This window comes from Botryllus schlosseri, chromosome 5 (genome assembly GCF_051294905.1).
Source record: "Botryllus schlosseri isolate E-star chromosome 5, Bs_hap1, whole genome shotgun sequence".
Classification (NCBI taxonomy): Eukaryota; Metazoa; Chordata; class Ascidiacea; order Stolidobranchia; family Styelidae; genus Botryllus; species Botryllus schlosseri.
In genome coordinates this window covers 5,119,506-5,145,558 of record NC_137240.1, presented here as the reverse complement: position 1 = coordinate 5,145,558, position 26,053 = coordinate 5,119,506, and the positions used below count along the sequence as shown (strand labels likewise).

At 40.6% G+C, this 26,053-nt stretch overlaps 3 protein-coding genes and 1 long non-coding RNA gene across 6 annotated transcripts in view; 1 reads left to right on the top strand and 3 right to left on the bottom strand.

The window, feature by feature from the left end:
* Nucleotides 1-26,053, top strand: part of LOC145438734 (uncharacterized) — a 215,383-nt gene that overhangs the window by 81,511 nt on the left and 107,819 nt on the right. The window lies entirely within an intron of this gene.
* LOC145440030 (uncharacterized) lies at nucleotides 4,241-8,092 on the bottom strand. Its single transcript, XM_080317686.1, has 4 exons — nucleotides 7,933-8,092; nucleotides 6,088-6,207; nucleotides 5,373-5,561; nucleotides 4,241-4,562 (listed from the first exon to the last, which is right to left on the bottom strand). Exons 2-4 carry the CDS (start codon nucleotides 6,116-6,118, stop codon nucleotides 4,471-4,473), a joined length of 312 nt encoding a protein of 103 aa, XP_080173812.1. The 5' UTR covers nucleotides 6,119-6,207; nucleotides 7,933-8,092; the 3' UTR covers nucleotides 4,241-4,470.
* On the bottom strand, nucleotides 16,037-19,116 carry LOC145438721 (uncharacterized). The gene is made up of 3 exons (XR_013915010.1): nucleotides 18,110-19,116; nucleotides 16,944-17,117; nucleotides 16,037-16,268 (listed from the first exon to the last, which is right to left on the bottom strand). It is a non-coding gene; the product is annotated as an uncharacterized LOC145438721 (long non-coding RNA).
* On the bottom strand, nucleotides 19,240-24,734 carry LOC145438720 (MORN repeat-containing protein 5-like). 3 transcript variants are annotated; one of them, XM_080316066.1, is made up of 5 exons: nucleotides 24,634-24,734; nucleotides 22,531-22,668; nucleotides 21,697-21,840; nucleotides 20,873-20,982; nucleotides 19,240-19,788 (listed from the first exon to the last, which is right to left on the bottom strand). In XM_080316066.1, the coding sequence occupies exons 2-5, from the start codon at nucleotides 22,665-22,667 to the stop codon at nucleotides 19,703-19,705; spliced, it is 477 nt and encodes a 158-aa protein (XP_080172192.1). In that variant the 5' UTR covers nucleotide 22,668; nucleotides 24,634-24,734; the 3' UTR covers nucleotides 19,240-19,702. The 3 variants fall into 3 exon arrangements, with proteins under 3 accessions (XP_080172192.1, XP_080172191.1, XP_080172190.1); XM_080316065.1 differs by having other exon boundaries at nucleotides 24,577-24,703; XM_080316064.1 differs by lacking the exon at nucleotides 24,634-24,734 and adding an exon at nucleotides 23,332-24,540.

The window sequence follows — 26,053 nt, the reverse complement described above, 5'->3', positions numbered from 1 at the left end:
TAGTATCGGCAATGCTTAAGCAGCAATTGTTGTAGAGAGCTGAGTTGGCATAGATCAGTGCATGGCTCTCAACCGGTGTGCCTCGGTACACTATTACATCTCGCAAGGGTGCCGCGAGATATTTCTTCGAAATTTTGCGCAAAATAACTCTAGTCTATAACAAACGATCAATAATAATATACATCGGGTTATATGTGAAGTTTGTACATTTGACAAATAAAAATTGCCGCCATGCCCGCAATCAATATCTCCCGTGAATTCACTTAACCCGACATATCGCGTGTCTTGGAAGCAGTGTTGGGATGACTCGAGTCACCGTTTTCGTATGACTTGACTTGACTCAAGTCACTTTGCTAAAATGACTTGACTTGATTTGACTCGACGTATCAGAAATGTGAATTGACTCGTGAATCGGAGCAAAATTAGCGAGTCAACTTCAAGACATTACTGTATCTTCCATATGTTCGGATTTGTCGCGAAACGCTGGTGTAACCCGTGAGAGCGAGCAATCATTCAATGATTGTGTGTTTTACTGAGCCGCAATTGTTCGCTCGTAGATAAGTTGACCACAAACGAAGTGATCGAAGCTTACAGCTCACGGAGTCATGAACTAGTAGTAAAGTAATCTTATAGCAAAATATCCATTTCTGTTTTCTGTTCTTACCTTAGCAAAACCTCTTGTTTTATTGAAATTGAATTCGAATATAGTTTATATATAGTCCTCAAACATTGGCGCAGGCTCGAACTGCATCATATCAATATGTAAAGGGGTGATGTATAGCATCTTATCAATTCGTTTCTCTGTTTTGGCTGTAAACTGAGGCTATGCAATTACTTCCGCAGCTTAACAGTTCTACGTTATGTGAGCGATACAGCGCCTTCCAGCACGTATATTTAACTCGATATTCGTTCATCGGTTCAGAGTCAATGACCACTCAATCTGTATTTCAGACAGCTAGCAAAATGCAATGACGTGATCATGCCTCTGACTTCGAAAAGGCAACTTGACTTGAATTGCGACTTGACTCGTGACTTGACTTGACTTCACCTTCAAAATTCTTGTGACTCGACTTGACTCAAGTCACCTTCTAAAATCGATTGACTTGACTTGACCCGAGTCAAAATGTGCAATGACTCGAAATTGTTCGTGACTCGAAAATAGTGACTTGATCCCAACACTGCTTGAAAGATGAATTCAGTTTTTCATAGTACTTCGTTGGAGACAACCTCTATACGACTGTGGTTGCTGATAAGTAGGGGAAGTTTTTGTTGCACTAAAATGGAGAGAAAGTTGCACTTTATTTTAACAAAAGTTGCAGTAAAAAGTTCCATTTATAGTTTTTGTTGAATTATTAGGGCATGGAATACTCGTAAGGTTCCGTTGTATAAACTGGTTCCTGCATAGCTGTGAAATCTGTTACTTTACCATTTCAAGAACGGTCTCGCGACAGGCGAGACCACCAAAAATTACATTTTGGCCTGTACACATCACGAAAATTACGCAATGCGGAATAATTTTCCTCTCAAAAGTCAAACAGCATAGCGATAACCAATGTTCCCTCTGAGCTGCGCACGTGCGCAATTGCGCAGTGCTGACACGGTCTCTGCGCACAGAAAATCCAAGTTGCGCACGAAAAAATCGGAAGAGATGACCTTTTTTCAGTCGTTACGCACTGTTGTTTAAGGGACCGCGCAGTGAGTTGGTGAGTGAACGCAGACTCGTCAAAATTAAAGGAAACATTGCCGATAACCTCCTCCCACTAAAACAAGTCAAATAACACACACTAGGTCTGCAAAATTGACCCAAGGCATTGCAGAAAAATACACTCTTAGCGCATTTAACAAAATCAATAGCCTGAAAAAGGTGACCCAGTGAGAATGTAATTTTCGGCGGTTTCGCTTGGGCGTTCGTGAAATAGGAAACTATCTCAAATTTAAACGACGGAATTAATATATCGGTCTTTTTACAAATTGTTCGGACACGGTCGTGCTTGTAAGGGGTAGTTGAACTTTTTGCTTGCAGGCCACTGTGTCATAAGATAACAGTCAGATGCAGCTAACCCATCATGTAGTTCATTGTTATGCAAATCAAAGAGAATAGAACCATATACTAGAAATAGTTTGTTTATAGCATGTTTATAGATCACTCCTTTGCATTTTCAGGCAATATTTGATTAAAGTTGCAGTAAAAATTGTTGCCGTCTATTCCGGTGTGACCTGGTATCCAGGCAAATGTTACCAAACCATCCGCGGTCTTTATCTGTGAAAGAATATCAAATGAGAGAGAGATTTCCTTATGCGGCTTACGGGTATGCGGGGCTGATAAGGCCCTCAGGGCCGCAAGGCAGTCGGAAAAGATCACATAGCGTCGATTCGTGGAAATGCTGTGTTGTAATATCCAGATCAGCGCGAATAGCTTTCAATTCAGCTGAGAATGAGGACGATAGAGTCGGGTAAGCCCGACTATAGCAATACGAATATTCGGGGATGTAGACCCCAAGTCCCGCACCATCTTCATTCTTTGAACCACAGTAAATCTCTGGACGTATCCGTCGTACTTTCGAAGATAAAGTCGAGACACCTACATTTGATGTACTCGGGTGCGCCTTGTTTCGAGACTAACCTAGATAGGTCGATATCGACGCACGGAATCGGTAAATCCCACGGAGGGGAAGGGGGATCGAATCGTTCGATCGCCATGTTTTCGAAACAAGCTGACTTCGTTAGCGTGCTAAAAGTATTGAATCTCGGATTAATAACACGATATTTTTCATGCCACGAGTCTTCGATAATGTGCCGAGATATTTGGTATCCTTAGTTGGTCTGGTACGTTTGAGCTTCCGATATCCTAAGACTAACGATAATCTTTACCAGAGGTCACGAAAACATACTTCAGCGAAGTAATGAATAATGGAACCGTCTGAAGCAATCCTGCGAGAAACTCATGAGTAGTCGCCGTGTAGCATGCACAAGGCTCAAGCTTATTAATTGCATGACCCAAAATTTCGAATATGGCACTTGATCATGCATTTCCAATGCATGCACGTACCAATATTATTGATCAAATTCATTCATCTTTAGAGTTTTGAGCGACTAGAAATGAATTGCACACTGATTTTCCAAAACATTGGTATTAGTAATTCTTACTTATTCATGAAAATCGATCCCGTAATATTGGACTTGGATCGGATTACTACATTCTGACATCCGGAAAAGAGCTTACTTTTTACAAATCACAAAACTTATCATGTTGGACAAGTAAACAAGCAATTTGAATTTTTTTACGGGAAATACAGTTGTTGTTGTTGTTGTTGTTGTTGTGCTTTTCGACTGTATTGGTCATTTTACACAAGACTGACATTCTTTATTATGATTTCGTATTTACCGACTTCTACCTACCGTTTTGTTAACTGAAAAAAAGTTTATTTTACCAACTCAACTCCCAAAACACCGGCGCTTATTTAGGTTACAGTTAACCTTTTTTAGTTATCCTTGTCGGCACTGCCGTCGAAATACAGATTTGGCGTCATCTATTGGAATTTTAGTGGTGCCTGTACAATGGCCTGGCTGTCAAGGGCATAAAGGTGGACGAATCGCCAAAAAGGATGACATTTGGGCGCCCTCGGAGGTCATTTTCCATTTCTTGAAAAAGAAGAACGGAGTAGGACGTATGGTAACCCTAGTAGTGATGAAATTGCCCCCACACACATTTTTTTGCTACGCCCTGGCGTTGTATGGCATTCAGGAACCATTCACCTGTAGGATAAAAATACGATGCTGTAACCGTGGGCGAATAATTAATCCGCACCTACCCAAACAGATCGCAGGGTGATACAGTGGTTCTTATCCTTGTCGCTGGCGCCTCCTAGGAGTCGATATGGGGTGCGCTGGAACGTTATGGTGGCGCCGAATAAAAATGGCATAGCTCCATAGATGGTGTAGGAATATATAGTTCTACAGTGGAACCATAGTGTCCTAGGTAGTGTCCTAGCACACTATGGTAGAACTATTTTCCCATATATTCCTGAGTTGCAAAGTTACTTTTGACAAAATTCATCAAATATCCAAATTTTTTGTCGCGAAATATACCGAAGGTGGACGCAATATGCTTCCATAAATGCAGTGATTAATATTATTTACGTAAAATGTTGACTTTATGCTTTTATATTGCAAAGTCTTTTGTGAGACAGTTCCATTACACGTGGACGATAAAATGTTCCGGAGGAGGCGCTGGAGGAAGACAGGTTAAAACTACTAGTCTGATAAGAAATGTACATGTACAATGACGAAGTGGACGAGTAAAAGCGGATGCTGAAATTCGAAATTGGTATCGGACAACTTTATTTAATATATAATGTATCATGTATATAGGTGTACTCATAGTAAACATGCACGTCTCAGTCCATTTGGAGCTATGCCGATCATTTTTTTTTATCTGCTTTCTCAGCCCGCATGTCTTCAGTTCCTTCATCAAGTGGCCGAGACCGAGCCGGACGAGTCAACGACAAAGGTATATGAAGAGTCGGCACTTCTGGTTGTCACGACGTACGTTGCTACGGACGCTGTTACATGATAGGATATAAACATGAAGTATTGCTGCAACACTCTATTTAAACTATGTAAAATACCGGACAGTGTCAAATTAAATTGAACATTCAAGTTGGAATACAATACCGTACCGACTTATTATACATTGTTATAATCTTCGATTTACCTTTCTTTTTTATCACTATATATCGCAATACTTCATATTGTTAATACATTAGTCGGCCAATTCATCAACGTCCATATTTCTCAATTTATTCCTATATATTGAATATTTCGGTATTTATTAGATGTGCTCAGCTCGGTATAGCGGACTATGCATCTACTTTTCGCAATTCCTCGCGTAAGTTTTACCAAGTTGTACCACTGGTGCCGCAGTTATGTATTCAGGCTATATCAGGGGTTCTCGACCTTTTGGGCTTCGCGGACCCCTTTTGACCGTCACGGACCCTCGCGGACCCCCTCAAGTTTTAGTACAATTTTAGCTCTATTATGGTGCAACCTTCATATGTCTTGTGCAAATATGAGCTGTAGGCTTGTGATAAACAGCAATTGAATCTGTGCTGGCATCTGGCATAGTGACGTAGCTCAGGAACAAGCTAGCAGCGTGCTCCCGATGAAAGACGAGTTGAACCCTTTCACAGCACGCCAAACGCCCCGCTGCGACTGAGTCTCTAAGTGACTTGTGAACGGGTCGTCGGAATCAAGACCATGAATATACTTTGATTATTGAAAATAGACTCTAAAGTGAAACCTTTACTGCTCGCCGATCGAAGTAACCGGAAATTACTTAGCCTTGTTTGCAACGATTTAGAAAATGTGCATACAATCAATTCCAAGGACTGTTGCTTCATTCTCGGAGATGTCGTCAGCAAAATATGGCTTCTCATTGGGTTTCGTGATGAGTTGAGAGGGAGAGCCTACGTCGAGGAGGTATATTTGAGGAAGGTTTGACTCGATTCCAAGCATGGCATTCGCGGATGCTAATCGTACGAAGGTGAGAGCTTCAGTAAATCCTGAAAAATATATGTTCAAAATATGGAGAGGTGTTCTATGTTCGTCATTTACGTTCGATTCGCCCGACTTACATTTACGCATAACTATATGTTCTCAGTTTTATTAGAGAGTGCTTAGTTAGGGAGGTATATGCCAGGGTTGACATACCTACGGATTTCACCACAGACATGTACTAGATTTTAGTGTTAACTCTGTATCCTCCGGGAATCACAAAATATCTATCCTACACCAGACTCTTAAAGAGATTGCCACTTTGTCGCTAACATTTACAGTCCACTTATGGCAGTCTATCACACTTTGCGAGCACGATCTGTAACCGTGTGACAAGCATGATTCTAATGTAATCGCGACAAAGTAACCTACGCTTGCCAACAAACCTGGCATAGCATAACAACTCATAATAAGAGAACAACAATCGTCTACCATATAAAACTTTTTCATCAGTAAATAGTATGCCTATACATGAAATAATCAGAGAAGATTCGAACAATATATATCTGTTTTCGCCTATACACACGATTTTACCCATAGGACCCCTGACTCTGGTAGCCCGCATTCTGTGGTTCAGATCGCTAGTCTTCCCATTCCATATTTAGTGATCTGAGATTTCTTCAACCAAGGTGGAGGGAGTGTCATCTCCGAGATCTGTGGTTATAAACCGTCAAAATGTTGTAAATAAAGTCTAGCATATGCATGCTAATTAGGGCTCGGCACAATGACTTGAGTACTCGGATCTGAATCGAGTATTATGTCAATCATTCGAGTCGAGTAGCAAAAGACGATTTTTTCGAGTACTGAAGTTATACGCTCCTCGCCACTGAGATTTATTTTATCGACGAGAATTTCCACTGTGGAAGCCTCGAATCCTTGAATGGCCGTATCGAAGCATACGAAACATGGTGCAAAGTTACCAACGTTACTGGAAATAACACATTTCCGAAGTCATGATCCTCCCACAATATTGTCACAAAGAAAATTGAGATCGGCAGGGTCGAAATAATACCAAAGTATCTTTACTGTGATTGATAACAGGCATTATATTCTTTGTAGTGGCATAAAAGGGACATATTCGAACCTTGACATTTTATAAACTGTTATTACGTCATAGGGAGTGATACTCGAATACTCGACTCGACTCGAAGCATAATATGTGATTCAGAATCGAATTACACAGGTACTCGATTTTTCTCAGCCCTACTGCTAATATCTAAGCATTTGCATTGTCGAGAGAGATCTTTCAAATGTACGCAGCTCATGCACGGCAAGATGTTACGGCCGCGACCATCCAGTCGGCCGATTTGTCTCATCATAGCATAGGCTTACCATATTTCGGAAATGAAAAAAGAGGACACTTTTTCAGAAATTTCAGACATGCAAAACTGGAGAAGAATATTCTCAAAAACCGGTAAATTTTTCCAACTTCATGATCGGTTGACTAAAAAAAAAAAAAAAAAAAAAAAGGTCTTCTTTTCGCTCAGAGCTGAAATCACCACTTTTCCCTCCGAAATACCCGCCGGAGCTTCACTTCTGCGCTAATTTGCGGCATATCACTCGCAATTTCCTCTAAATCTGACCTAAATTTTCAAAAAAGAGGACAAAATCTCAAAAAAGAGGACAAAAGGGCGTCCTCCGAGGACACTTTCAAAAAAGTCAAAAAAGAGGACAAATCCTCTTAAAAGAGGACGTATGGTAAGCCTATCATAGCATGCATAATAAAATAATACAGATTGTTGACACCAGTCAATTATCTGTCCTACCCGATTAACATAAGTCTATATCTACAACAGCATGGACCCCAATTGCACGTTTGCTATATTCACGAAAACATCTCAAGTTTCCGTATAGAGCAGTGGTTCCCAACCTTTTTCGACTCATCGCTTCCTTTTCAAGCTCGAACGCCGATCATCGCCCCCCAAATTTTGTGAACCGAAAAATCGGTATACAAAGTGTAATTACCGGCGGGTTGACTAAAAAAAGGTCAACCACTCGCCTCGATGTCGAATTTTACACTTTTGCAACTGAATTTGACTAAAAAAAAGGTCATTTCTCCGACTTGACTCCAAAATAGCCGTTTTAACGCGTCATCACCCCCCTATCGCCCCCTTCGCTATTTTCGACCCCCGTCGCCCCCATTTGTCCATTTTCGCCCCCCTATCGCCCCCTTCGTCATTTTCGCCCCCCTAGACCACCAAATCGCCCACGTTGGGAACCACTGGTATAGAGCCTACGCGGCAGGTCATGGTCTCACCAGGATAGAAGAATACCGTTTTGAACTAGCTGAAGGGGATTATGATACTCTTGCGGTTAACAGAATTGGTAAAAACATAAATATCGTTTCAATATAATGGCAATCCATCTGCAGCGACTCACCTGGCACCGCAAAGGAAAGTTTCGAGAAAGATATCATGCTGCATATCACGAAGTAGAGTTTGTAACCTTTAGATCTAATAGCAATAGACGTGCGCTCATAAAGGACAACGGCAAAATCTCGACTTCATGAACGCAGCCCAAACCCGTTGGTGATTACATCTTCATATCATGAACAGCTGTGACGTGTGCCCACATCCTTTTCCGCAAAACGTAATTTATTCTGGCGAAGCATAGGATGTACGTTAGGGCTGTTCAAAAATAACTTTTTTTTCCCGATTCAAGTCGGTCACCTCTTAAATCGTCAGGTTGCAGTAGAAAACCTTGCTCACCAAATTTCACTCGATTCCAACCAGTAAAGGCCTCCGCAGATCCAATTAAAAATTTTAATTTATTATGGAAAATTAAAAAAAAAAATTTCCAAATTTTTCTGCCAACCCCATGAAATTGTTGAGCTGTCTTCAAAGACGTTGCAAAAGAAATCTGAGTCAATTCCGACCAGTAGAAGCGGAGTTATGTGAGGTTTTCGTTGATAAATCGCGGATTATCCACCGATCAAGGATAATCCGAGAAATATCATCGAAAAACTCACATAACTCCGCTTCTACTGGTCGGAATTGACTCAAATTTGTTTTGCAACGTCTTTGAAGACAGCTCAACAATTTCATGGGGTTGGCAGAAAAATTTGGAAATTATTTTTTTAAATTTTCCATAATAAATTAGAAATTTTAATTGGATCTGCGGAGTCCTTTACTGGTTGGAATCGAGTGAAATTTGGTGAGCAAGGTTTTCTACTGCAACCTGACGATTTAAGAGGTGACCGGCTTGAATCGGGGAAAAAAAGTTATTTTTGAACAGCCCTAATGTACGTACTCTACGATTGAGGGTCAAGGCTAACTTAGAGTCGAACCTGGGTAAGCATTAGAGCCCACTGTTATACGCATAAAAATCCAGAGGTGTTCTGAGTAGCCATCGTTGTTACTCAAGCAGAATTCAACGTCGTAAACTCAACTATAAGTAGCGATTTCCAAGTAACTAAAAAGTAAATATTCTAGTTTGGCCGAAAGAACGATAACTGTGAAGTAAAAGTGGTGTGAAATCATAACCACTCGAGTCGGTATCGTGTAAGAAAGCAAAACCTATATGCGTACTTCAAAGAGGTACAAGTATATTGCTACCGTCCAGCGTCCAGTATCCACATTTACACACCGTAAATCAGTGATTCCCAAACTGAGCGCCGCGGCACAGTGGTGTGTCGCCACAGATTCTCAGGTGTGCCGCTAGTCTTTCCGGGATTTTGGAAGAACACTGTGTAAAATTGAATATCAGGCATGCAGACAAGTTGATGCGAATGGAAAGCTGTCTAACTTCTACAGCAGGCTGATAAAACATACCATGTGACCATTTCCATGACACCAACGTTGCATAGCATTGCCCACGGATAGCGGGGCTTTGGAGCCCGAGCCAGAGAAAGGAGCCGGGGCCCCGGAGCCATGCATTTGCAGCGGAGCCGGAGCTCTGCATAAAATTCAAGTTAAACCAGAAACGAAGCTGGAGCCGGTTGTTTGAAATGTAGCTCCGGCTCCGATGCAGGGATATCTAGATATCCCTGCTCCGATGTATTCCACAATATCTTATGCTAGTACTTTTGGCTGAATTCACATAATTATACGGTAATCCTTCACAAAATTAAGAATTGTTGCCTCGTTGACACCACCTTTTCAACCATATTCAATAGGGTCCGTGGACATATGAGCATGCGACATATGAGCATGCGACACTTCGGCATGCGACAATTTGTCATGCGACACATGAGCAAATGAGCATGTGGGTTAAATTACGGGATAGGGGTAGGTTAGGGTTGGATTTATGGTTGGGTTAGGGTTAGGCTTTAGGTTAGGTTAGGCTAGGTTAGGTTAGGCTATGTTTCGGGTTAGGGTAAGTTTTTGGGTTCCACAGTCACATGCTGAAGTGACGCACGCTGATGTGTTCCATGCTGAACTGTCGTTTTCCATTGTGTCACATGCTCATATGTCGGGCAACCATCCAATAGGCCATTTGCAGGACTTCGATCACGTGACTAGATACGCATAGCAACCACAAATTGGTTAGCACGCTACTTTCTCGCGCGCCTGCTTCAGTGCTAAATATCGCATATAGTGTTGATTTCTGGTTGTAAACATTTCGGAAATTTGTTGTAGAAGTCATCAGAGATTTACCTATGCTAGATGTCAATCCTATACAAAGCAGTCCTGCAAATGGCCTATTGTTCACACACCGGCGCCCAACCTGGGGGCTAGATATGCCGCGACGTATCCGTAAATACTGTATTGTGAGTCTATACATTACTAATAACTAGGGCGATTTTTTTAAATGACAAAAAAGTCAAAATTGATGCGTTAGGTCAAAAAATGTCAATTTTTTTTGCAACCTGCATTTCGTTTGTATCGTAGATTTTGCACTGTCAGTGAACTTATCGTTTGACCTTTCACAGCTTGTAGACTACTTTATAGGCTTACCGTTGTAAACGGCCCATTGTCTGCTCATTTTGAATCATAAACATTCAAACGAAGCAATATATATTAATAATGTCAACACATCTAAACTAGGGTTACCATATTTCAGCAAACCAAATTCCGGACACTCTTTAGCGCCCACTAGTGGATTTTAAAATGAGTTATGACGTCACACTAGCAAAGCTTTGCTCATAGACCAGAGGTGGTCACGATCCGGTTCAGGAGTTTGTGGCTGTGTGCTGTGTAACCGGGACAGACAGCACATGTTTTCAGCCCCCTCCCGCTCAAATAAACAATGATTTCGAGCCCACACCATATTGGGTAATCGATGCAACTTCTTGCTTGCTATATGAATCTGGTTTCCATATGCATCTGGTCGTTAAATTATTTGAATGAATTCGGTCAATATTATTGGTCGTTCCATATATTACCATATAGATGCTACTCTCCGCCCACGTGATCAGAGTTAGCGGTAGAGTTGGTGGAGGATGATGAGTTCGAAAATACAGGGAGTGTAATTGCACGTCGTTAAGTCATGCTCATGACCTACCGATAAGATTATTTCTCAGCCTTATGGCGGTGCGCACCACGGAGCTTTATAAACACCCCACATCCAGTGGTTTCCTACCTTGTATGGTCGCGACTCCATCTCTAACTTAAAAATATTCCCTGGCCAAGATCAAAATTTGACGAGGTAATTACTAAAAGAAGTCAGCACCTATTTTGAAATCTGATTACGTTCAATATATTCGCAAACCCCAGAATAAAGGCAAACGTTTGGGACCACTATCTTTGAATAAAGCAAACGGGCTTTACGATCTCTAGGAATATACCGTTCTCCTGTAATTGCGATTACAATTAGGCTTATTCCAGTAAATGAAGGTTGATTTTATTTATATTTTATTGCAGTGTTTGCGTGAGTAGTGGTCTCCATATTAAAGTCAATATATATGATAGTAAATCGCGCGCAGCGCGAAGAATAATATCATGCATAAGCATAAATATTCCCAAAAAATATTGTTTTTATGCTGATTTACGAAAAAATTATGAGCCTATACCTCAAGTCTTCAAAATTCCGGACATTTGGCATATTTTAAAAATTCCTCCCGGACGCTAGTTTGAACAGTGAAATTCCGGACATGTCCGGGAAATTCCGGACGTATGGCAATCCTAATCTAAACCCCCCAAAATCGCCAATGAATGTCAAATTCATATTTGTTACGTATACTTGCAGCGCAAAGAAACAATAAGCAGGTGAAGCACAAATAAATTTACCTCACTCATTGCTGGCCAACAATCTGACAATCGCAGAGCAGTGATGCAATGCGCTATTGACTTGCAAACTGACGTCGTAGACTCGTAGTATGAATCGTGTGACTGCGACAGTCAACAGTGGTGCGGAAAAAATTATTTCCTTACTGGTGTAGGCTTATCTGGTGTATCTGTTTTGTATTTTCCATCCACACCTACCTTCTATTGTCGATATGTATAGCATCTTCTTGCGTATGTGAAGAATGCTAATATGATAAGAAGGAAGGCGCTAACTCAGTGTTTCCCAACCTGTGGTACGCGAACCATTAGTGGTACGCGAAGGTATTTCAGGTGGTACGCCAGTAGATTCTGCATTATACTGAGAAAACGAAGACGCAACTCGGTAACTGCTGAGAACGTTATTAATATAACAAGCATTAGATGTATAGGTGTGTGCTAACGGTTATTATGAAGAATCAGATCCCATAGTTCAATTGGAACTCCAATGTTCCGTCTAATTTTCAGAGGTGGTCAGTAACGAAGTACTTCTACTTTTTCGAAGTACTCAAGTAGTTTTCCTCTACTTCTGGTACTTACTCAAGTAGGTCATTTTTTCGCTACTACTACTTCTACTTCGTAATATTTTGTGAGCTACTTACTTACTTCTCGCTATTTTCAGTTTGTCAAGTAGAAGTAGTTTAATACCACAACAAGAAAGATAGCCGAAGGAATTTCGAGGCTGTTATCACAGTACCAGCATTTAATTTTCATAAAAGTCATGTAATACCCAGAATTTTAGTTGCGCTTCGCGCACAGTAGATATGAGGTGTAAAACATATGTTTTAACGAAAGTATCGCTGAATATAATTTAGATACATGGTGGCGTGGTTCCGTTGACACCGCATTGTTGCCCATACCAAATATTTCATCACACTAATTATAGCCCCCAAAACGTCTAGCAATTAGGCTACCTATTATACCTAGCAGCCCATGACGTGTCCTAATCTGGAAAAGTGGACTTTGACTTTTTAAACGTTAGACCTGTTTTAGCAGACCACCATTGAAACTTTCTGGACAAAATACATGAAATATATTTTGCGCTTTTTAGAAGTAATATCTGTATTTTTCTTTCAATTACGAGTATTATACGTTGAGTTCTAATTATAGTTTCAGTTCTTTCGTCTGGAGAACATACATGTTGAAGAATAAAAGCAAGTGTAGTAATGCCTTATATTTTCCGACAATAAAGCTATACAATATATAACATTTTTACGGTCAGCCATATTTTAAATTAAGGTATACTAATCGCGCAAAGGGTTAAAGCCGTATCCGACACAACTTCTCCGTATTGCTCTTCGACTGAACTAGGGGCCTTATAATATGGGGGCATGGCGCCATGCCATGATATTCTCTAGATGGGGTGTTCGAGGAAACAAAGGATTAGTCTCGCATTTCCATATCAATACCATCATTTACATCCCATGATGTGGACGATTGCTTGTTCTGTGAAAAATTGACACCTCCTGGGATGCATCAATATGAATCAAGCTATCTGCACCTTCCGCATAGCTCAATTTGCAGCTTTTGACAGTCCATGCGAACGAATTACGATGATCGTTTTCACATCTACTTACTTACTTGAGTAGATTTAAATTCGGTCAATTTTACTTCTACTTCAAGTAGTTTTAGGTTGCTCGTGTAAGAAGTACTTCTACTTGTACTTGAGTAGATTTTGTCGTCATTACTTCTACTTCTACTTGAGTAGCTTTCTTGACTACTTTGACCACCTCTGCTAATTTTTCACGAGTCTGCACTCACCAACTCACTGCGTGTTCCCTTGGATAACAGTGCGCAACGACTGAAAAAATGTCATCACTTCGGCATTCTTGTGCGCGGCACACGTTTTTGTGTGCGCGACGGCTTTAAAAGCAGTGTGCAGCTTAAGAGGGGACAGTGTTGAACACCCCTAACCAATGTTCCCTCTAAGCTGCGCACGTGCGCATATGCGCAGTGCTGAAACGGTCTGTGCGCACAGAAAATATAAGCTGCGCACAAAAAATCCGAAGTGATGATTTTTTAGTCGTTGCGCACTGTTGTCCAATGGACCACGCAGGCGCGCAGACTCGTGAAAAATTAGATGGAACATTGCCAGGGCCAAATATAGTGTTATCGCCGAAGTCTGAAATCGAGGTACAAGTGAGGCCCGCAAAGGTAAATATTGCGCTCCATGAAGAAATGAGAATTTACTATCCCCTGCGCCTCACGGAAGAGATTTTTTTAGTATGGTCTCGTACGCGTGAGCAATACTGATATTATTTCAATAGCGCATTATTTTCTAGGAATAGCAAAATAACATGGTTTAACAAAGTTATAAATAAAAATGGGCTAGCTCGAAGTTAATCTGCGAGAAACTAACGAATAGTCCTCTCCGCGTGGCATTGCGTAAGATTTACTCCGGAATGTAACAGCCGCACCCCAACCACCCAATAGGAGGGGCCGAGCTCGACGGGCCCCCAAAATTATCGTGAATTAACATAACTCATGATGTATTTTTCTGCAGTTTTCAGGATTTTTTTCGCGTTACGCGCGATTTAATATTGGCCGGATATCTTGATTATTGGGTACCCTCTCCCGACAAAAAATACGCATGATTCATAGACATATGGGCACTTGGGCGTCGGCCATTACCGCACCATATGAAATGCCAAGACCGCCAAGACATATGAAATGGAACGTTGTGTGACATATGCGACTCCGAGGAGTGTGCCAGAACGATCAGCAGCGAGAAAACCTTGGCCGAAAACGACTGCCCTTGTGCTGTCCCGGCGATCCGAGTCCCAAAACAAAACAAATGCTATATCGACGGAACATTATTTTCCAGTAAATAAATACCAATTTGAAATGGTGTACCTCTTTTAGTTTGGAACGTTTGGGCGATTTCAATATCTTTTGACATAGCAGATAGGAGGTCACGAAATAGCATCACGTATCGAAGTCATTACCAACGGGTACGTTCGAAGATGTTTTAATATTATTTAGAGGGCATGTCTATTTCAAAACACCTCGCTCGATCAGCTCTACCGGTACATCTAATTATGTGAGCAGGGAGAGGATAAAAATTGATAGCACTATATATATGCAATTCCCGATAATATTGACCAATGCAATCATGAATTATATAAATACTTCGCGGCCCGCGCATTTAGGCGACACAACCACTATTGCGATGATTAGCACCGGGGAAAAGCCGATAGCCCGGGGGGTCTGGGGGGCCAAGCCCCCCAGAGGTTAGTTTTATCACCCTTTGGGGGGTTGCGCAATGTTGTCCAAGTGCCTGCGCAGTGAGTTGGCGTGTTTGCGCAGATTCGTGAAAAATTAGAGGGAACATTGCCCCTATAACCCCTGTCCCCTACAACATTTACATATCCTTGTACTTCTGTTGATAATTTTGTGACATGATTATGACGTCATAAGTTGTGGAAACATTTTGGACCGCCTTCGGCACGCGTATCTTATACAGGTGGTAGGCTACGCGAGCACTGCATAAAACCTAGAAATGGTATGCGGGTGGAAACCACTTGGGAACCCCTGCACTAACTGAATCGGCTACCATTCTGGGTTTGTATTCAACATTTGTATATCTTACACTACATGAGTTAGAGTCTCGCCGATCACTGACCGCACTGTAAAATACTTCCAAGGTCAGATTTCATACGGCGCTCAGTGTGTTTGCTTGTCACTGGTAAGTTACAAGTACATATTTATTTCTGTATTTCCAGCAAAACCCGGAGTATTTTCAAAACCAAAAGTGGACCACGACTATGGTGAAACTCCAAAAGCCACCCCGGTGAAAGTCACTGCAGTACGTCGTACGGTACCCATAAACTAGGGTTACCATGCGTCCTCTTTTAGGAGGATTTGTCCTCTTTTTTGACTTTACTTAAAGTGTCCTCTGAAAACGCCCTTTTGTTCTCTTTTTTGATAATGTAGGTCATATTTATAGAATAATGCGACTGATGTACCGTAAATCAGCACCGAAGTGACGCTCCGGCGGGTATTTCGGGAGATGGGCGCTAAGTTGACCTTTTTTTAGTCAACCGACCGCAAAGTGGGACAAATTGATCGTTTTTTGAGAATTCCTCTCCGGTTTTGCAAGTCTGGAAATACTGAAAAAGTGTCCTCTTTTCAGATTTCCAAACCATAAACCATTTACTTGAAGAATCTATATTCAACAGTTATTTCCGTGGGAGAATACTTATTCGACACCAACCTACACTGATTTCGCAACGCAATATAAAATGTGCAATGGCGAAGTGGGAGTGTAAAACCGGATGGTCAAGTTCGAAATTGTTATCGAGGTACTTTATTTAAATATATCAGGCGATATGCATATAGGCCCACTCAAAATAAACATGCACGCCACTGTAGATTTGAAGCTATCCGAACCATATCGATCTCCCGCGTCTTCTGCTCACACGGCGACATAGGCATGACCGGATTCGCCAACGAGAATGGTACCCCAATATGAAGGATTGGCAAATGCGGTTTTCATGACGTACAGCTTTACCGGCACTGTTACACGGAAATATATTCAGTTATTCGCATCAATAAGCTACAAAGTCTATTCAAGTCTTGGTAGAACTTTGTGTAACGTGAAATTTGTGCAATTGTCAAGTTAAATCGGAGATTGAAGTTGGATTACCGTACCGAATCGAATCGTTGTTCGTTAATACTTTTCGTATCACTTTTTTGTTAATCACTCCAGAGCATATTTCAGCTTTCCCGCATTAGATTAAATGTAGAATTGTATATAGCTACACAGTTTCTCCGTACTAGATTGGAATTAGAAATACTGAATTTGCAAATGGTTGGAAGTCGAATAAAATTCGGAATTACAAAGAAATACAGCAAACATCAAGTTAGTTTCATGTCAAATCAGAGTTCCTTATCTAGAGCATGAGGATGGCAAATCTATGTGCACTGAACTTGGCTCGTTTTGCACTGTATATACAGTTCTCCTGTCTGATTTTCAGCAAAACCGGATATTTTATTACAATTAAAATGAAAGCATAGAAACAATTCACATACTAGATTACAATTTGTTTACCGGCATTGCGATCTAATGAGTGTAACTTGACAGCTATAGAGTTTTCCTAGTCTGAATATGCAACGCGTAAGGCTCGCCGACCGAAGTGACATGATAAGGCTGTAAGTATCGGAACAATTTAGGAAATATAGATATCCTACCATTCACTCTGCCTTCGTCCCAGAAGCTTTCATCAGCAAAGTGTGGCTTCTCAGTCGTTTCCGTGATGACTGGCGGGCCTACGTCGACGAGATATATCTCAGGCAGGTGTGACTCGATTCGAAGCATGTCATTCATGCATGCTAACCTTGCGTAGGTGAAAGCCTCAGCGAATCCTGCCAAGTTGAAAATATGGAGAGGGTTTTAGGCTCTCGAATTTACGTTTGAATCGTGTGACTTGCATTTGCGCAGAACTACCCACTCAATATTATTGCTGAGTGCAGGATTCGTTTCGAGTACTGAGATAATTCGTACTTTTGCCACCAACAGCAAATTTATCAGCAGTAATAATATAGGTTCGATGATGTTTGTCCTGTGGAAGACTTTACATCTTCCCGATATGCTTCATTCTACTATGACCTCATACTGAATGATACTCGAATACTTGACTCGACTCGAAATTCGATATACGCTTTATTCGGCCAAAATGCTCGGGAACGGAACAAACGTTGAAATTGCACGTAAAACACTATGGTTAATTGGACAATTATCCGCTTAATTCGGACACAGTCTGGCAATTTCTATCGTTTAGTTTTGACGAAATAAGCAGTACACTTATCGTTCGTTTTAAGATGAGTGATTATGTTGAAATAAGGGCGATCCATGCGGTAACAATCCACAATGAGCTCGTGTAAGGTCGTGCCAGCATCTAAGTCGCTAATTCGACACGATTACGTCCATCTTGTAGAAAAGATTGGTATAGAAAAGTAGATTTCTTGGCTACTGATGTTGAAGCAAATGCGGTATCATAATACAGTTAATCAAACTTCACTTGACGTGACAACCCTATTTCAGCCACGGTCGCAGAGTAAACGTACGGGGGTATGGAAGTATTGTGTTTTGTGGATTTAGATTTCAATTAGCGTTGATAGCGTTTCCATAAATAATTTCCTGCCCGCCAAGAACTTTTTGAATTTTATTCCCACCGTTTCGTGGAGTAGATTTATGAAGTGAAAATACCGTTTTTGCCTCTCCTATAAATGGCTTACTATACCATATTTAAAGAATTTCTTTGACATTTCATGCCTAAGTATATCTATTATACAGCAGTACTGTATGCAGGATCTGTTAAATCGCTTGTTGTCGAAATCTTGTACATACAACTAACCTGAAGGTATACCCCTCGTACGTTTTACGCTGGTCTCCCCAGGCCATAATTTGTGATGTGAAATTTCTTCATAGAAGGCGGCAACTTGAGTTTCGATATCTGTGATTTTAAAACATTAAAATGTTGTACGTATGGTCTAGCCTGCGAATTTATGTATTGTATTGTGTGAGACGGCTTTCAAACGTGCTCAACGCCTGCACAGAAATATGTGAATGGTGAAGGCCGCGACCACGCAATCGGTCGTTATGGATCATTATAGTGAGCAAAATAATACACGGTGTTGACAACAGTCAGGTATTTACCCTCCCGGTAAGCACAAATCTAACGACATGAGCAGGGAGCACCATTTGCTTTCGTGCTATATTGACGAAATTATTTTCAGTTCCCTTGTGGTTAACACTATCGGTAGTAGGGCCGACCTAGTACGGTATACCCTACCCATAAAATATCATTTAATTATAAATGGCAACCCAACAGTATCGACTCACCGGGCTGCGCAAATGAAAGTTTCGAGACAAAACTCACACTGCATATCATCAAGTAGAGATTGTAAGATTTACCTCTCATAGCGATAGACATGCGCTCATTCAAGACCGCATCAAAATCTCTACCATACTTTACTTCATGGACGCAACACAGGACCGTCGGTGATTTCATTTTCATATCATGAAAAGCTCACCTCCTACATCCTCTTCCGAAAACGTAATTTACCTTCGGTGAAGAGCCGGATGTACGTAGCCCACTCTACTATTGCGGGCCAAGGCTAATTCAGAGTCAAAGCTTGGTATGCCCTTCTGAGGTGGTCAAACCTGTTGTGGTTGGTACTCAGGTGAGAATTTAGCGTCGATAACTCACGCACAAGTGGAAATTTTCAAGTAATTAAAAAAAGTACGTATTCTAGGCCCAGTTTTACCTACAAAACTGATAACTGTGGACAAGAAGTGTCCAAAATCATGATAACTTGACTGAGTGAGTATACTGCCAGTACGCAAAACCTACCTGAGACTACTCTGAAAAGGCAGTAGTTCGCTACTGAATCCCACTGTCAAAATCTACCTTCCGGAATACAACGACATATCCACATAACACCATAAATGAGTAAAATGTGCTTCATCAAAGACAACGCCAAGTTTGATAATAAAATATATTTTGTTCAGCAGTAGACATTGGACGCGTAAGTAGGCGAGCAGTATATATATAAAGAATAACAAAAGAAGTCCGCAAAATCTCCCAGTGTCGCACTATACCTGAAACGTGTCGAAAAGCGCCAGACAGTATAAGATAAAAGGGTTAGTAACAGATCGGTAAAAAGAGCTTATTACTTACAACACGCGTTCTAAGTTACGCCGATACGCGGACCATATCGGAAACGAAAAAAGCGACCGGGAATGAACCTTGTTGGAATCCGTTGACAGTAATACCGCGCAGGCAATGCTTAACGTAGCCAATCCTAAACCATGGATATCTCATTTATGTATACTATCAGCAAACGGAGCCCGTGGCAGAACGGGAATCGTCAAAAAAGAGGAACATCAAAATTCAAGAATAAATAGAATCAGCAACGCGTAGCGCACGGCGACACAGTGTTCTGTCTCAGGCCTCCACCTTCGGCTGCACGCCGACTATCTCGTCCCAGCCTTTCCGGCACGTTTTGACGATCCAAGCGTGCTCGTCGTCATCTACAAATTAAGAGTGACTACAGGGCTCAGTGTGCGTTCTGATTACTTCTGATTACCGACAAAAGGGGATTTTTTGGAAACGGGCAATTAATTAGAGTAGATAAGGCCTACCATGTTCTCAGCACGCCAAAATAGACATTTTGCCGGCTACTAACACGGAAACACAATTATTACGTTTGACTTTCATGGCGCTTTACATTTCTTTGGTATTTGCAGGCAAAAATTACAGAACCAAAGCAAAAGTTACAAAAATAAGAAATCAAATTTATTTTTCAGATTCAGCCCATGAAGACTCTGAGGTTCCCATAACCTTTGTCGATAAGAAATGATCATTGTCAACGAGTTCGTGAAATTGTTTACACTGAATATAATATAAATTACATACAACCGTCAAGATGCAGGATAATGAAAAAGAGGACAAATACTCCTAAAATAGGACATATGGTAGTACAATGTTTACCTTTATAACATGGGGTAAATGTAGGATGTCATTCCGAATGGAATTTGGTTAAAATTATTCAATGACCGAAATTCAGGTACCTTATCACAGTTTTTGAAGAGACTCTAAGGGGTACGGAATCTCAGTCTATATTTATATTGAAATAAACCCGGATAGTTTCGGCTGATACTCGTCAGAGGTCATCTTCAGCAACTAGTTGAGAATAAAAAGGACATTGCATATCAACGTTCAACAATCATATCAACAAATACAACATCGCCGGCATGAAAATTCGAAAATTGTGCTGACCAGATGCCTGAAACCCAATGAAGTATTTTTGATGATACACGAGCTCATTTTGTCAGCAAAAACTAGGTGGGTGGATATTGATAGAAGTCGACTCCAAGGCGCATAAATGAGAGAACGAACGGCCCCTTCCGACGACGCGAAATCTGTCGGCTCGATAATTCCTTGCACAAATAGAATTTCTGATCGAAAATTCAGTGGATGATGTTGTAATACAGTGTTCTTTTCAATTCTGAGCAAGTTGCTGACGACTACCCCTGGCGAGTGCCAGCCGAAAATACATATTCCAATATGAATATGCTACCCGATCACAGTTTCGAAAAAAGCGTGCTTGCTTACCGGCATTTCTCAGAAATTTATGATTATAATCAATGACCATTCTCTTCTCCGGGTTGTAGAATCCGTCGCCGCAGTCGTAGTGATTTTTCGGGATCAACCGTGGTGGAATTCTGTGCAACAAAGAGATTGATACTAGATTATAAGACCGTATATCTGGTCGTTTCGGCATTTCCTATATCTGTTCATTATATTGCATTGCGTCTTGTATTTCGCATTGTATAGATTGCGCGTCTTGAGCGAATGAAAATATATAATCGAATGGTCATTCCTACATTGTCTTATTATAATGATTCAAATTACGTGCAGTAAGTACAGGTATAGCAGATGTTCAATATTGGTAAATGCAATAGAAAGTCAAGTCTCAATAAACACGCATTATTTACGTGAACAGAAACATAGAAACAGACTACATTAATCTATACAAATGCCCTGGAGTGAAATCAGTCAAGGCGTATTTCGGAAGACAAAGAATGCACGTTAAGGTTCACGATAGTGCCCATCAGTATGGCAAAAATTTATTACCGTTGTCTGTAACAAGGCCCTGAACCGCGCAGCTTCGCCCGCGCAATACGATACTTTGACACACAACGTGTTGGCTCCTAGCACAATCTTATAATCGCATTACCGAATACTGTGACTACCAATATAGTCGAAATTGGCATTGTAATTAGCGAGCAAACACAAACTTCGCACGTTGTTGTGCAATCAACACCGATTACAAGACTGTCAATCTGGTACAGCTGGATCCCGACATTCAATTTGATTCGCTTCAATATCGAAAGAAGAGATATCTAGCCGATATAAGATTTCAACAGCGTGCCAACCTGTTAGTTAATTGGGATCTTCCGGCCGGTTGTAGTCCGTCGCAACATTCCGTATAGAACCGCCTATCATACCCGTCACAATACTCCCATTCTCCCTCCTCATACTGAAGACCATCGGCGAATGTATATTTTCCATCTACCGCCCTAGACGCATGAGAGATTTGAAGTTGGATAGACAACGTTTAACTGAACATTTTAATAAGTATATATAGGAAAGAGATATACAAAAAATATAGCATAGCGGTTTTCATGGAAATTACGGAAATTAGCAGAGGAGGTTCATAACGAAATACTGCAGATCACTCAAGTATACTTTTCCTGCTTCAACTACATAAGTGGTCATTTTCTATAGTCTATACTACATCCACTTCTACTTGACAGTTTCGAGGCAAAACTGCTCCAATTTTACGGTTTAGATTTTGGGGTGGAGTTTGCATTAGCCTACTTTATTGCGTGAAATTTTGTCGTAAGAACCGCGAACGCCCCTGTATCAGGATTATCGGATGCATTAACAAAGATTCTACCTAGTTGCAGTGTCAGCTGTTATTTTGAACTACGGTAGTTGCGAATTCAGGTAAGTCTTGGAATTTCGAAAATAGCCACCTCTCTGCTAACAGCATGCGACCCTCGACCAACTTTTTAAACTACATGAGTACTTTTCATACCTTAGAAATGTATGGCGTTACTTTTACTTCTACTTTGGTAGTAATATCAACACTCACTACTTTGGACAAACTCTGGAAATTATAATGCATCCTTGCGAAACACTAAATGTGCGCTCGATGTCAGTTTGTTCAGAGTGGAAATAATTTCACATATCAGCAAAATTGGTACCTTCCGTATTTCCATGTTCCTTCGTATTTGCTGTTATTCGGGAAGAAAAGAGTTCCTTTTCCATGAAAAGCTCCATCTCTCAACTCTCCCTCATACCGCGTTTCCGTCGGGAAGCCATATTTACCTTCACCCTCCATTCTGCAGCGAGTGTAAACAGTCTATGTTCTTGTGCGACAGAAATATAATCGCACACAACATTCAAAATACACTGTCATAACTCATCAGTCTTTGATGACCAGATATTCTCCAAGATGAAATCAGATATCTAGGTCAATATCAGAAACCATACCAGATAGAGCTTAAGTAACTTGGCTGGATTTGACACGAATTGTTAAATTCTGCTTACCGATACTGAAGAGCTTATATTAAGATATGATGCTATGCAATCATTGAATATGAGCATCTTGTCTTCCAAACAGTACCCAGGTGGTTGATTTAACGTCATGATTATAATTCTTTCAACTAGAGACACTTGAGATAAGATATTAAGTAGCCTTTGAATCACCCCACGGTTTATACTTCAATTTGTAAATAATCACACGCTAAACATAATAACATGGAATCCTGAAGTGGACTCATGGGTATTGAAGAATCTTTGTATAGTAGCCTACAAAAGATGCTGATTGGTTTTGAAATTTCCGAGTCAATAATCACGATTGCAAAATCATACAAAGTATAAGAGTCATAATTATGTCAAGGAGAAAATTTTGACATCATCAACTTATATCGCGTTTAAAAAATGCAGGTGTTACATGGAATTCTAAGAGGATTTTGTCAATCAATATACAAATTTAAACATACCTTCCTTTATACCACTCTCCATCATACTCACTTCCGGTATATTCCATACCGCTAATGATAATCCAACAGTTTTTATCTCAAACAAAACAAATGGATACAGATGTAATAAGTATGTCAAATCAGTTCTGAAATTCGATCAAATTAATGTGAAAACACATTATAGGCTACAGTTTGGAGCTAGGTATTGTGACATTATTGCTGCTCTGAATTCAATTAGAAGTAGAAGTATAGAGGTCTACAATCAGCAATATTTAGCTGTCCTTGATATAACCTATAAAATTTAGTACTGTATTGCAATATCACCGTCTCTCAGCTGCAGTATGATTACCCGATCGCTTCGCTGTATCTTTGTCTAGAAATTACATTGCATATAGTCCTACTTTAATTTACTGCGCATTCAATACATCTACATCTGTACATTTCATATCACGATTTTTATGCTTTAAACTTACCTACTGTGATATGAGAATTTTTTTGAATCATGTGTATGTGTAAGATATACTATCTTCTTTTACTTTTTATTCAGTGTGCATGCCTCCTCTTTACATCGCCTAGGCCAAGGTGGGTGTCTGATTCCATAGACTACTCCAAGTCGCTTCGACACCTTCCTATCTTTTCATTGTATCGCATTTTTGTGGTGTATGGAATTGTTACAAATTTGCTATAATAAACCAATGATGATGATGTACTTTAATGAAGTATCTGAAGTGTTTTGTTACTTTCTTTTTTGTGATGATGAATAAATTTATCTCTCTCTCTCTCTCTATTATGTATTTAAGGTTTAGAAACATAGAAATTTAGTAAAAATGTCTTAGTCCTACCTAATGACGGGCAATACCATAACCAGAGCACCATGTGATGCCAGTACAGCATCAGAACTGTATGGTATGCAATGGAAACACAATTTCATTTTCAATTTTATATTACAGCGCTGAAATGACGTTTACTTACTCATGGTGAGAAGAAGTCGAATCTCTTGAAGAGGTTACACATCACATCACATGAAGCAATATGAATATTTCAGTTTAATTCTAGTGTTTCGTTCTCATTTGTTGTTCCACAACCTTGTTTACATTCTGGTTGAACATATCAGTATCCAATAGAATTACAGCACACTCAGCACGCAGAGTGCGTGTACAGGGTCGGGTTACTGAATGAAGTATACTGTACTAAACTGGATATTATTACATCATGTTAACGATGTAACGATACTATACTGTGCTGCACAAAATCTATCATCTGTACCGTGTTCCTTTCCTGCTTCCAGTTCCTATGCCAGTAGCTTTATATCCGCTGACTTACCGTACCGTTTTTCGCCGAGAAAACCAAGAACTCTTTTGCTACCTCGATTTTTTCAGCAAAATATCATTGATTGATTGAATGCGGCGAGCCTTGACCGTTGCTTAGCAACGTATGAAAGAATGTCCAGTCGATGGCGGTATTGTGCCAATCTCAATTCTCCAATCGAAATCTTCGAGGACGCAGTTCTATTTTATATGGCAGTGGCTATTCGTCCGGAACCGGACGAATAGCCCGCAGCCATAGTCCAGGCTATTCGTCCGGAACTGTGTGACGTAACTATCCGAAATATATGTTTTGTGTGACGTCACTGTTAAAACCAACAGACCGCATACTGGCATTATTGAGTATTGAGTATTGACGGACTTCAGCTGTTTATGTGTTTAGGTTATCGGTAGCCTACGTAATAGCGCCATGCTCTTAAATATATCGAATACAATGTATGTATGGCAGCACACAGTGAATCTCAAAGACACAGTACGCGATGCGTGAGCATGAGCAGTGAGCACGCGGTACATCGTGCAGTGCAATGATTTCCAGTCCAACATTGTTCACTGCTATGCGAGGATACCATCCGAAGTACCGCATCTCTGCTATGCTACCCCTGCTTTGTGGACTTAACAATAAATAATCGTCGTCTTCTCCCAAAAGCAATTTCTGTGGTGTACTGAACCGATAAAAAAAAGCTAATAAACCAAACTGAGGTGATATTAGACCTGGTATTTGGAGACTGGTTCAACTCGCCCTGTTTTCATCTCTATCTTTCCAGCACGTCTGCTAGAAGATGAAGATATATATTGTAACCCGGGATATATCGCGTTGTGGATGGCTGTATTCTGTACCTGATGTACAACGACCAATTCCTTTTCATTGACTGATGAAGGCATCTCGATGGTATTACAGACGCATCGCAATACAATTACACATTAGGATCAACAAAAAGTATACAAAAACAGAAGTCCACAGTCCCGCTGTAGCAAAAGGATCGGGAGATCATCACAGAAATGAATGCGAAATAATCAGTGTTCAGTTCATGCAGGAGTAATTTGAGGGTATTGTGATTGAGAGCAACTGCGATAACTGCCAGAGTCTTCTTACTACTCGTAGTCTACCCAAGTGGATCCTCCAAACGCCAATCCAATCTGTCAATTTTATGAAGTATAGAATGCACGTTATATTTGATCACGGCGCTTGTAATTCAATTTCGTAGTAATTATCGTCGGGTGATACATTTTCAAATACACACACATAAAATGCGATATACAGGACATAATGTGATGTAATGAACAGAACAAACATTATGATGCCGGAAGACCATATCATCTCAATCTGGTTTCCACCTCAGCTTAGTGTAGGTTCGGTCTTGATCTTGTCGCGTCTTCCATTTCCAGACAGCCCTTCCTTTCTCGTTTTCATTCGATTC

Coding starts and splice junctions, on each gene's coding strand:
- LOC145440030 (XM_080317686.1), bottom strand. CDS start 6,118: ATGCGGGCTACCAGAGTCAGGGGTCCTATGG. Junction 5,562..6,087: donor CAGAGTCAGGGGTCCTATGG/GTAAAATCGTGT, acceptor TATATTTTTCAG/GATTTACTGAAGCTCTCACC. Junction 4,563..5,372: donor AACAGTCCTTGGAATTGATT/GTATGCACATTT, acceptor ATCATGTAACAG/CGTCCGTAGCAACGTACGTC.
- LOC145438720 (XM_080316064.1), bottom strand. CDS start 23,378: ATGGAATATACCGGAAGTGAGTATGATGGAGAGTGGTATAAAGGAAG. Junction 20,983..21,696: donor AGATCCCAATTAACTAACAG/GTTGGCACGCTG, acceptor TTTGTTGCACAG/AATTCCACCACGGTTGATCC. Junction 19,789..20,872: donor TAAATTTCTGAGAAATGCCG/GTAAGCAAGCAC, acceptor CTTAATTTGTAG/ATGACGACGAGCACGCTTGG.